The 12,432-nt window shown below is 48.4% G+C and overlaps 1 protein-coding gene across 11 annotated transcripts in view; it reads left to right on the top strand.

Annotated features, from left to right (window-relative positions):
- Positions 1-1,532, top strand: part of ITPR1 (inositol 1,4,5-trisphosphate receptor type 1) — a 156,815-nt gene extending 155,283 nt beyond the window's left edge. For all 11 annotated transcript variants that reach the window (XM_017735227.1, XM_017735229.1, XM_017735230.1 and 8 more), the window contains one exon: positions 154-1,532. In XM_017735227.1, coding sequence (XP_017590716.1) covers positions 154-243 — 90 coding nt within the window. In that variant the 3' untranslated portion in view covers positions 244-1,532. The remainder of the gene's footprint in view (positions 1-153) is intronic.
- The last annotated feature ends 10,900 nt before the right edge of the window (positions 1,533-12,432 follow it).

The raw sequence follows: 12,432 nt of genomic DNA on the forward strand, positions 1-12,432 counted from the left end.
GGGCGCGGCGGGGGCTGGAGCCCCCCCCTGCCCCCGGAGCAGGCGCTGGGTGTAGCCAGCACTTCGGAGCAAACGCCAAGCACAACAGGCCCTTGGGCGAGCTGACGCACAGGAAGCGCCGAGGCCTAATGAGCAAACTTGTTCATTTTCCAGATGACGGAGCAGAGGAAGCAGAAGCAGCGCATCGGTCTCCTTGGACACCCCCCGCCCATGAATGTGAACCTGCAGCAGCAACCGGCCTAAGCCGGGAGGGTCACGGCCCCTCCGGGACACCCCGAACCATCCCAGCCCGGAGGCTGCTCCCTGTACCTTCTGTGCATCCTGTAAATACCCAGGTTTTATACTAGATGTATATGACTGCTACTCTATCAAGCTGGGGGCGTGTGGATTGTGATTAGAACTGTTGGCACGGGACGGAGGTTAAACTTTGTGCCAAAACTATCAAAATTGCCTTTTTCTTGGAAGGACTAAAGAGAGCACCTGAATTGCACTTGAAAAGATTATTTGACTATGTGACATGTATTTTGTATTTAAAAAAAAAAAAAAAAAGAATAGAATAGCTAGTATTTATGTTTTTATACAATTGTGCAATATGAATTATGCAATCACAATATATTTGGAACTCCTGAATGTCCTAAAGGGAGTGCACATCTTTGGATCTGGTGTGTTAGTACAATGTAATAAATGGTATAAAATTACAGGTGTAAATGAGGCTGCTGCAAAATTGTGTAACTGGTGATTTTTTCATACCCTTGGACATTTTTGTACCATGTGTGTAAATATCTTGCAATGCCATATTTGTTGCCTCTTCCTCCCAGGGATGACGCTGGGACTCCGTGAGCTGTTCAATTGGTATCGATTAAAGCAAAACATTATTTTGAAGCTTCCGAGTGAGGAAAGCAGGAGGTATTTTTCAAGAGATTTCTTTAGAATACTGAGGCTAGAAGAGCTCAGACACCGGGTTTTTTAAATGCTAAGATTTCTTAAAGGGAACTTTTTATGCAAAATGAAGTTTGGAATGAGGATGCACTGCTGGCGAGTCGGTGCAGTCTCCCAGGACCGATGCCGGGGCTGTCCAGGCTTTGCATTCTCCGTGTGTAGGATCCTTTCCTTCTATTTTTTCATTAGAGACCTACGTGCCTGCTAAAGCTTTAGCAAACAGGCACTGCACCGACTGAAACGTGTCCTGTAGCTGAGCACTGATGTGTGTAATGCTTGTGTGAGAGCCACTGGTTTGAGGCTGCTCTGTCCCACCCCTTCCTCTCCCTGTTCCCTTTCATTCGGTCACTTTCTTTGGTTTCTGATTCTCCAGAGTGTGAAAGGAAACTTGTTGGGTTGTTGTTTGGTTGGGTTTTTTTTCTCCAATCCGCTGCATAGTTTTATACAGGGACCTCATTTTACAGAAGCTGACTTCTCTGCAATACTGTCTACAAAAGAAAAAGAAAAAAAAGAAAAAAAAGCTACAGACAGAGCTATGAAAATTTGTAAATGCATAAATATAGGTATTTAAATAAATGACGCAAAATACTCTATGGTCAGAGGCTGCTGGTGGTTTGTGTGCCCTCCAAGGTGGCGTGTGGCAGTTCTGTCACACCCACATGTCCTGGGATGCAGCGTCACAGGGGCCTGGCAGGTAAGGATGGGCCTTTTCCCAGTGCCCAGAGGGGCAGAGGTTGGTTTTTTTGAAACCAGAACATGTCCCTCCTCCAGCAGTGAGAGGCACTGGCACCCAAGGGACCTCACCTGCGGTCACTCTGGGTTGGGATACTTCACACTCTCCCCACTGATAGTTTAGGCTTGTGGCTGTCATTGGAGCATGTGAGAGTTAAAAACCCCTCCAGCTCCAAGTATCGTGTGCACAGCAGCGTTGCTGATTATGTGTATTTGATTAAGATGTAGCAGGAACTACCTGGTACAATTAATCATCCTTAATCTGGTAAGTGCACACAACTGTCTGAGGTGGGTGCGTGTCCCTAGCTCAGGTCATCAGGAAAGCTCAGCAGGACACCCAAGGGGGAGGGAGGGAGGAAGGAGGGCAGCCTGACCAGCAGTCTTCGAGGCAGAGATTTATCGGGGAGATTGGGACTCCTTAATCACTTGGATTTCCATATATATCTCCTGGTAAATCTGCCTTCCCCTCTGCATCGAGGTGTGTGCAGAGGGAGCACGGCGCTGCGGCTGCCACTGGCGTGGCGCAGTGGAGGAGCAGGATTTCATTTTCCCTGAGCAGCAGAGATGTACCTGACTCACTCCTTCCCCTCCTGCCATCCAGGGATAAGGAGACACACAAATTTGTCAGGCTTCCCGGAGCCTCTGCCAGTCAGGTGAGAGGGAGGTGGCTGAGCACAGCCTGAGAGGACACCCCTGAGGATGTGCGGTGTTGCTTCATCTTTACCTTAAAAAGGCAGAAGCACCGGGTGCCTCAGCACTGGCACAGCCCTGCTCTGCTCTGTGATCCGTGTGAAAACCAACGGGGTGGAACCCGGGGTTCTCACTGCGGTTGTGCCTTCCCAGGAGGTGTGGGGAGATGCAAAAAGGGAGGTTCTCTCCCTCGGGTGCAGCTGCAGCGAGAGAAGCAGAGCACAGCCACCACCCTGGCAGTGGGGATGCAGTTGTGCAGGGCAGGTGGGTGGTTCCAGGGGTGGCACAGATGGCTCAGGAGGTCACACTGTGTCCACAGCCTGAGCAGAGGCTGTGTCAGCTGGTCAGCAGAGGAAGGTGACTCTGTTCCTCCCCTCAGCCCACGAACAGGTCATTCACTTCTGCAGATTCATTTCTGCAGTGACATTTCATGCATGACCACGACATTTTTCCTTTTTTCTTCTTTCACTCTTGGGTTTTCTAAGCTTTCTTTTATTTTTCCTTCTGGCTGAACTACTCTGCCCATCCTGGCTGCGCCAGCAGAGGCGGGGAATGGCCAAAACCCTGCTGGGGCTGGTGGTGGTTCTGTCCCTGTAGCCTCTGAGGTCAAATCTGTCTTAGGACTTTCCCGTTCTGGACTAAGATCTGGTGTCCCATGACAACTTCCTGATCTCAAAGAAAAGCTGTGTGAGGGATGTGTTTAATTTCCCCATTTGGGGTACTCTTTTCCACAAAAGCTGAGTATCTCTTGGTATCACAAAAAGCTTTATTTGCACTTGTTGGACTCTCAAGTGAAAAAACCCTCCAAAACTTCAGAGAGGTATCTGTAATGTAAGTTTAGGTCCTGCGCAGGAGGGAGCTTTTTGGCTCTAAAAACACATCCCTGACAGCCAGTAAAATTGATTGGGTGACAGACAGATGGCTGTTGGTTTAAGGATTAGATTGAAAGCAGGGAGGTTCCACCTGCCTTGCACACTCCTGGGTTTTCCTCTGGCATCAGGTCCCATTAGGCAGGACTGCTGTATGTTAAAGTTTGGGACCATGATTACTTTGTTCTTAAATATGAACTTCCATTTGGAGTTGGAAATCAAAGTGACTTTCTGAGGAGGAAGGAACAAACCGAATCTACCAATTTTGCTAATAATGGAAAGTCCTAGAGGGGAAGGATCTCCGTGCATTCCTCAATTTGCATGACTGGCTGAGTGTGTGGAGGAGCCTTTTCTCCACTAATGAAGCAGGTGACATGCTAATCAAGACAATGCAAATAACTGCTCTGAAAGCACAGCCACGGCCCCAGCACTGCCACAATGGCAAATTCAAGCCTCATCCTCAATTTTGCAGCAAATTGGCAGAGGGCAGGACAAAGGAGCCGGGATTGCAGCCTCGGTGCTCACGGCGGGGCCTCGCGCTGGGGCGCGTGTGATGGAGACCTCGTTACATAATGGGGGCTTGATTGATATCGGGGAAGTCATAATACAGCTCCATAGAACAATCCCCCTCGTCTCCCTGGATGGGAAATGCTCCTACACACATGCCTAATAGGGGTTTTAAATTGCCCATTGTATTTCCGAACAAGAGAAACTTATTTGGAGTATTTTCCCTCTCCCGTTTCCAACGTAAGCAGCTGAAGACGCTGTCATGTGTGTTCTGTGTGCTCTGCAGCCCCACTGTGCCCATTTCCAGGCACACATACGATCCCAGAATGGGTCAGGTGGGAAGGGATCACCTGGCCCAGCATCCCTGCTCCACTGGGGCCATCCCAGAGCCCATGGCAGGAGTGCACAGGAGGTCTCAGGGAATGCCTGTGGAGCCACCCCGTGCCAGAACAGCCAATGCCAGTTCCACGTCAAGGGCCTGCCCCACCAGGGGACACAAAGGGGCCGTAAACTCCCGCTGACAGACTGGGGTGGCTCCCTGTTTCCATGGGAGACTCCCTGGCTGTGAGCCAGCGTGCCCAGGTTCTCCCACGCCGCGCTGGAAGTTCCGTGCCGCGCTGTGAATTTCCTGGCCAGCGCAGAGCGTGACTTTTACACTCAGCACAGTGCATTTACTTCTACAAACACACTGACCAGGCTTTGTGCTTGCTCAGGACGAGCTGCGGATATTTGGAGTAAAATCAGAACAAATATTCCTTCTCAGTGAAACTGGCATTGTCACTGTGACATAAGGAGGAACTTCTGGAGAGATGCTGTACTTCTCCATCCAATTTTTTATTTACTACCTTTCCAACCTTCTTTCAGACTAAACATGTTAATGAGCTGAATGTCAAAACCACCCACGAGTAAACTGAGCTGTCCCATCCAGTAGGCTGATGTTGGTTTGTTTTTAGTAACTAGCAAGGATGCTGGAAAACCCCTATAAAGATTTCATTTTTAACAAAAAGTACCAAAAACTCCACCAGTTTTGCATCACAAAGTTGTGGTTAAAGTCAAGATTTGAGTCAAGCAGCATGTCTGTGGTTTTTGTGGGTGGATGCATCTCGGAATGACTATCAATCTGTCAGAGGGAGATCTGCATGTCATCTCTGCATATGACAAGCAGAATCTGCAGTGACAAATATCTTTCCAGTACTCGCAGCGCTGAGCCTCGTACCCCTCCTGCCATCCAGAATCGCTAAATCTTGTCAGCACGTAGCTTGAACCCGCTTTTTTCCTTTTAAACCGAGACAAACAGAGGAAGTAAAGACAAATATAGCACAGTGCTCTAGAGATGCCACTGAACACCACCGCCAATGTGCTTAGTCACCCCGAAATTGTGACGTGCACACGGGAGATGCCACGCCGGACACTTCGATCAGAGCAGCCTGCCCAATCCCGTCTGCTCTGCTGCACTTACGTGTGCGAGGGGGACACTTGGAATTGAAATTACATAAGGAAAAAAAATTTAAGAATAACTCTGGTCTGAATCAAAGTAACTCAGGAGATGCAGCTGCAATTGCAGGGAGAAGTTTGCAGAAAAAAAAAAAAACCAACATAAAATTCCAGAAAATCTGATTGATTTAGAGCTGGACTGCTGGTGTGGAAATGACCAAATCTTCTCCCTGTGCTCAGGTCTCCATGGGAGAAACAGGAGCTGTTCGAGCTAGTGCAACACAGGAAAAAGGCCTGAAATTTCAACAATAAGCAGGAGATGGGAAAAGCACCCTGTGTGGAGCCAAAGTCCCAGTGCTGGGATGCATTCAGAGTCTGTGTGAGAACAGGATGGCAGCTGGATAAATTGCCTCGAGGCAGGTGCTTCCCTAGGAGCCCCACTGAGCAGGAACAGCCAGACCCATTTCCAGGCAGCCCTTCCCTCCAGAAGCACTATCATCCCTCCGACCTGCTTCTCGGCTTGCTCACCCATTAGTGCTCCTCAGCTGGCTCTTCTCACCCTGACACTCGGCCCTTTTTTCCCCCTTTCTTGTCTCCTCTCAGGAATGACTTTGCAGCTCTTGCTTGACCAGAGCCCTTCCAGTGCCTGGAAATGCTGCCTGGTCCCAAGGGAATGGGCAGGAGCAAAGCCCGTTCCTGGGCTTTATTGAGGCAACGGGTTTGTTTTCACTTTCCTTTTCTAGCGCTAAGTAAATACACAGAACACCAAATCTGAAGGCAGTGAAGAGTGGAATTCCATCTCTGTTCCATGTGTTCCAATATGACTCCTAAAATAGTGGAGATGCTGTGTTATGATTTCCATTTCGCTTGTGTCCGTAACACTGTTTTTACGCAGCAGAGATGGAAACACAATCTGTTAAGTCTGTAAGAAACTTTTCCTTATGAATGATGGGTGCAAACATCGTGTACAATCACATTCCAGGAAGAAAATTCTATCCCCTCGGTGTTAGCAACCCCAAAAGGAGCTAAAAACTGCAGCTTGCCTCTATTTACACACCATGGCAGTTTTCACATCAATTTAATCACAGGATGATTCATTATTCAGAAACCAAAGAACCATTATAATCAAGTAGAATCATAGAACTGTCAAGGTTGGAAAAGGCCTTTGAGATCATCAAGTCAATGGTCAACCCAGCCCCACCACCATGCTCACCACTAAACCATGTCATCAGTGCCACTTGCACAGGTTTTTTTGGAACATTTACAGGGACGGCGACTCCTCCACTTCCTTGGGCACCCTGCTCTAATGCTTTACAACCATGTCTGTGAAAAAATTTCCCTAATATCTCATCTAAACCTCCCCTGGTGCAACTTGAGGTTGTGCAGTAGCACAACTACCTGCAGGACCCAGATCACAGAGTATCTCCCAGTGTCCAACCCCAAAGGGGTGGGAAAACTTCCCCACATCTTCAACATTGCTGTGTGATGCTAAATTTGGCATAGACCTTTGCAATGTGGCCCTGTGACTGATGGCCTTTACTGATAAATGTACTTTTTGCCTTTTGTTTGAATTGTTGCTGCCAGTGAGTCCCATTCCAGCACAAAAGGTCACCTCAGTGGCCGGGAGACTTCTGCAGAGAGCAACCTGGATTGTGTCCACTTAGATCTAGAGCTGATGAGAGAATTAAGCCATTTAAACCCAAAATGCATGGAAATCCAGAGTCACCCTGGAGACACCCCCAAACCAACAGCTGCTCCAAGTCTGGAAGAAGCCAGGACCAGGGCTATGGAAAACCTCAAACAGGCAGGGCTGGCTGGGCAGGATGAGTCATCCACAGGGAAATGCTGCTGATGGGCTCGTCCTGAATGTGCTCCCAGACATCCTGCTCTGCTGCGTCAGGAGCCTCTCTCCCAAAGGTGTGTGTTTGTGGTTGGCAACCAGAGCTTGTTCCCTTTTTTCCCTAAAATTAGGAAGTGGGAGGAATAGAAGGAAATGGTGGCCTCCAAAACCTGCTCAATGTAAATGTTGGGAAGAGATGGAAAGGCAGGTTCCTCGCAGCCCTTTGATGTCAGTGCCATCACGGCCGCTCCTAAGTTTCTTCCTGGCCCTGTGAAAATTTCCTGCACCGAGCCAAGGGCAGCAGTGCAAAGGATGTCTGGGATGAATGGATAGCCCTGAAGGAGCCACCTTGTACCACCCCAAAGAGAGCAATCGATTGAAGGGAATGCTCTACCAACAACTGCTCCACGACATTGGCACAGATGCACAGGGGCAGTGGTGGAGTGAATAAAAATCCTTGGCTGTTGCCTGGAGCAGGCATGGACAGCAAGGCTGTGGGCTGCAGGATCCCCTTACCTGCGGAGCAGGCCCGTGTTACAGGGTTTGATGGAATAAGTATCCAAGGAGGAATGAAGCAGCTCCTAGCAGGGATATCTTGCTAGCTAGAGCTTTTACCTGGAAGAACTAGATTAAAATCTTCCCTGGGCATGAGAGGGCATTGCTCCTGTTCCCATTTTGGGAATGCTGTGGGGCTCTTCCAGGCCGCTGTCCGGTGCATCCTGCGGTTTGCTCCCCACCTCGCCCTGGGCAGAGTTCCCAGCTGTGATTCCAGCACGGAGAAAAGCAGCTGGAAGCAAGCTCTGTGCTGAGCAGAGGCTACATCCCTGTGCCAGAGGCTCTCCTGCCTCCCGTATATACCCACCCTTCTCTCCCTGTCACCTAAGAACTGAGACCCCAAACTTGGGGCCTGAGTTGGTGGCTACAAGGTAAGAACATAAACTCTAGGATTTTTGGTTTTCAGACCTTTTCCAAGCCTAGCTCCTGGCCTTTTTGTGGGGCTAGTACTCAGTCTGACATGGCAGTAGGGGAAAACCTTGCTCCTTACCTACATCTTCACCCAAATTCTGAGCAATTGGAATTGTAAAGCAAGAGGGAAGATTACATGCTCGTACAATACCTACAGTGCTGCCCCCTCCCCTCTCTCCCAGCTCTCTCTGGGAGACCAGGGATTACCTCAACCTATGCCAAACCCCACATTTTCTACAGTGGAGAAACAAATGGGCAGAACATTCAATTTTCCTGAACCAAAAGCCCAGAGGTGGTGCATGAACTCGTGTAGGCCAGGCAGACAGCGTGAATCAGAGGTTCAGGTGACTGCAGGGAGCAGGGAAGCCCTGGTGGCAGGCAGCCAGGCTGAGACACAGCTCCTGCGGCGCGTTCCCACAGCATCCTGCCCACCCCTGACAAATCCTTGCAGGCACTAATGAGTAACAGTGGGGAGCTGTGACCAGCATCCCTCAGTCGGTGGCTCCTTTGGGGGTGACTGTTCAAGGTGCTCTCTGAACGTGAATGGCCCTTCAATTCAGAGCTGGGGTTTAGCATGTGATTCAAGCCTGTCACCCACAGACAGGAGCTGTGTGTGAGAAACAACGGGGTGTGAACACACCAGAAATATCAGGGTGCCACCTCCAGAGAGGAAAAGCGCCTGGTTTCAGTTCTAAATGCCCTCGAGCACAGGCTCAGCTGCTGGTGGGCAGCAGTGGGTAGGGCCCCTCGCTGCTCCCCGGTGCTGTTGTCACCATCTCCAGGTGCAGGCTAAATTGGGCTAGTGACGCTGGGCACGGCTGCTGACCTGGCTGCTCACCTTTGTACACCGTGTTTACAGTAACCACGGGCTGACTGGTGTCTATAGATTATTGCTCTTGCGTTACACTCAGTCCTTACTACACCTTTTTGGGGACAAACTTAATTTTTAACTCCAAATCGAGACTGAACCGATATAAATCATTAAGCCATCCATCCTGCCTAAATTAATATATTGCAGTCTTTTAACATATACAGGGATGAGCGTGTGTGAGCTGCCTGGGAGGGGTTTGGCGAGGAAAGGGCGTTTCTGTTCTGGCTCTCCCGATGCTCTCCCCCCGCAGCAGCGGTGACCATAAAGGTTAAGCCTGCCACAGACTATTGTACCCAGCGGCACTGCTTGGCTGGGCTTCGCAGTCTAATTGCCACTGACCCCGTGACAATGAGGTAATGTCTCTGCCTCCCGGGTCAGATAAATTCTGCTCATTTTATAACCACCAGACACGTTACTGAAAAACAGATAGGAAACGACCCAAAGTCCCATGATCAGTGGAATATAAACTCTACTACAGCTGTTGCTCTTGTCCTTCATTTGAATGCTCTGGGGTTTTTCTCGTAACACCCACTCAGAGGCAGAGCCCTTGCCCAAACTCTGGCTGGAGATGTTTCTCACCCAAACTAAGAGGGAATGGTAGGAAAGTGCCAGAGTGGAAGGATGTGTTTGGTAGGAAATAATGGGGATAAAGACTGTCTTCTAACAGATTTCTAGACCCCAGCCACCAGAACAACTGGGATGGTAATTCAAGTGAAGAGCTGTGCCGGGGACCGAGAGGCAGCACCCTCACCCAGTCCAAGGGAGCTGGCAAAGCCCCTCCTGAACTCCCCAAGTTCAACACTGGCCTTAAGCTGCGGTTTGCAGCCGTGGTTCAGCCCAAAGTCCTCGTTCCCACCTCTCTCCCTCTGGCCCGGTACAGCTCCCTAACGACGGGGCCTTTGAAGATAAATGCCTGAGTGACGCCAGAGAGACGAGGAGGACTTTGCCCCCCTCCTGCGAGCACCAGCGGGACACAGGACAGTGATAACCCTCACTCCAAATCCATCCCTGCCCCAAAGCCTGGGCTGAGCCAGCCCCAGCCCTCCTCGGAAAGGGCCACGCCACGCCCAGAGCGACGGGCAGGGGGAAAGGCACCGAATGCTGAAGTGGTTTCTCTGGGGTAGCAAAGCAGCTTTTCTCCCCTGTGTCTCCACAAACTCCCTTCAGCACCGCCCTGCATCCTCAGCGCTGGGAAAAACGGGGTTAAGATAAACCCTGCAGTCTTCAACCAGAACCTCTGCAGAATGAACCCCAAAATGCTTAGAGAAATTAACCCAGAATGACCTAGATAATCATGTCCTTTTCATTGATACATTCTTATCTTATAGAAAATACCCCCCGAGCTGATAGCTGGTTTTGCTGTTATTCAGAGTTTTACCCATCTACTCTGCTGTACCTCTGATTTTAAGAAGTTGGAGGCTTCTTTTTTTAAGCTCTTGAAAAAATGCTGTGATGAAAAAATAATTTTGCAGTTCCTTACCTGATATTTACAATAATTTGGGCTCTATAAATGTTTAATTTAAATAGTTTTAAGCATTTCTTACGTTGATACACTGTCCCCTAATTGTACACTGTGACTGTCACGAAGGAGCGCTTCAAATTCCAAACTCAAAAGCTTTAGAATGATTTTTTTCTTTCCCTCATGATAGTTTTCGGGTCACATTTTAAATTACCTTTTTCCCCCCCACTCTGGCCATGACTCAGCAGTGTTGATTTGCATCGGGCTGGTGCTTTGCATACAAGCTACAGAGAAGTGATTTAAATAAAAAATGGTCAAATATTTTGTAGACCTTCCTTGACCTTCTCCATTCCTGTACTACCAACTTCTCTTCCACACGTTTTGATGGGAAGGGTGATCCCTGGCATGGGATGTCAGAGATTGTTCCACGTTTCTCCACATTACCATCACCCCTCTGCACCAGCCCCGCTGGGATTTGGATTTGCCATCTCTTGAACTATGGAAAAAGCTTCCTGCTCGTTACAAAGATGCACAACTGATCTGCTTTTTGGGCAATCAGTAGATTTTAATAGTTTGTTTTTTCTAGCTGCCAGCAGCTCTAGAGCAGGAGTTTTGCATCCTTTGTCCATCCCCAGCCTGGTTTGCTCTGGCAGTGCAGGGTTGCTCACTGTGAGTCACGCTGGGGGCTGGAAGGTGTGGGTACCACAGAGTGGATGGTGTGAAGGTCGGGGGCAGTGTGAGCACAGCCCTGCCACTTCTGCCTCGCTGCCTTGTGTGTCCCCCTAGTCAGGGGATGCCAATTCTGCTCCCAGAAAACACGCGTTACAAAAAGCGGCCGTTGAGTGGAAAAAATGGTACAATGAAACCAAAACGCATTTGGGAAAGTCACTGATATTTGAGAAAGTCACTGGTACTTGCAGTAACCATTTGCTGATGCACTTCAAAATTTTTTTAAAGTAAGAAGCCCTGTGTTGTACTAAACTTACTTTCTAATGGTATATATACATATGTATATACTATCACAGTGTCCCGCAGTGGTAGGGAGGAGAAGAAAGATCCAGCAGGCAGGAATTGTGCAGCAAGATTGATTTATTTAATTATTTTACAACTCTTTTATAGACTTTTTTCTTCATAGTCTAATTGTTCAGAGGATCAGCCACCCCTCGGGGTGACTGTCTAAAATCCTAAAACAACCATTGTCAAATTATTTTTCTACTGTACTATAAACAAAGGTTTGCAAGGTCGCAGGTGTTCATAGTTTATAGAACTCTACTAATGTCTTCCGTGAGAGAGAAAAATATCTCACGGAATTGGAAAGAAGCAAGAGAAATTCTTGCTAGCTGCATATTTGTATCCACTATGTACATACATAAGTATATTAAAAGATATATGTAAAACTACCTTACCTAACCTCTCCTTTGTTCCATGTAAGTGTTAATTGCTAGTAGGGAGAAGACTCAAACTCAGCTCCACAAGCTCTGTTTACTCACAGAATCAGTTACTAATAATTATGTATAGCATTATGTATGGAATTATGTATGGAATTACAGGTGTAATCCCCCTGTGAAGCAAACTGAGGGACTGCTCAGCCCCCTGAAGGTCCAGCTGCACAGAGGGGACACCGAGGTGCAGGAGCAGCTCCCAGCCCAGACCCCTCCATGCATCCAGCTGGCCAAGGACATCCACCCTGGAACACCCACGTTTAACCCACGGATGCTTCTGGTGCCAGGGCAAGGCAGCAGCAGCTTCTTCAACCCCCTCGATGTCATGTGAAAATACAGCAGAAAATATTTTTCCTCTTGGCTTGGCACAACCTCTGTTTGACTTTAAAAATGACTGTGCTGGGGGTTTTCCTCTTGGTTCTTGTTAACCATCACCACCTTTCCCTCATTACTGGAACAAACACAAACACATGTGGAATACGTTTCATACTGTTTTAAAGAGAGATCACATCTCTAGGTGCCATGTCAGGGCTCAAGGTTTACTTAAGGCATTACTTATATATTAAGCATATTTTATTTAAGAACAACTGGTTTTTTTGCAGGATTGTACTGGGGAAATACAATACCTGCAGCAGATTAGGAGACATTGAATTAAAAACCCTGAAAGGATTCTTTCTTCAAGT

The sequence above is a fragment of the Corvus brachyrhynchos genome, unplaced genomic scaffold (assembly GCF_000691975.1).
Source record: "Corvus brachyrhynchos isolate BGI_N302 unplaced genomic scaffold, ASM69197v1 scaffold95, whole genome shotgun sequence".
In the NCBI taxonomy this organism is placed as follows: domain Eukaryota; kingdom Metazoa; phylum Chordata; class Aves; order Passeriformes; family Corvidae; genus Corvus; species Corvus brachyrhynchos.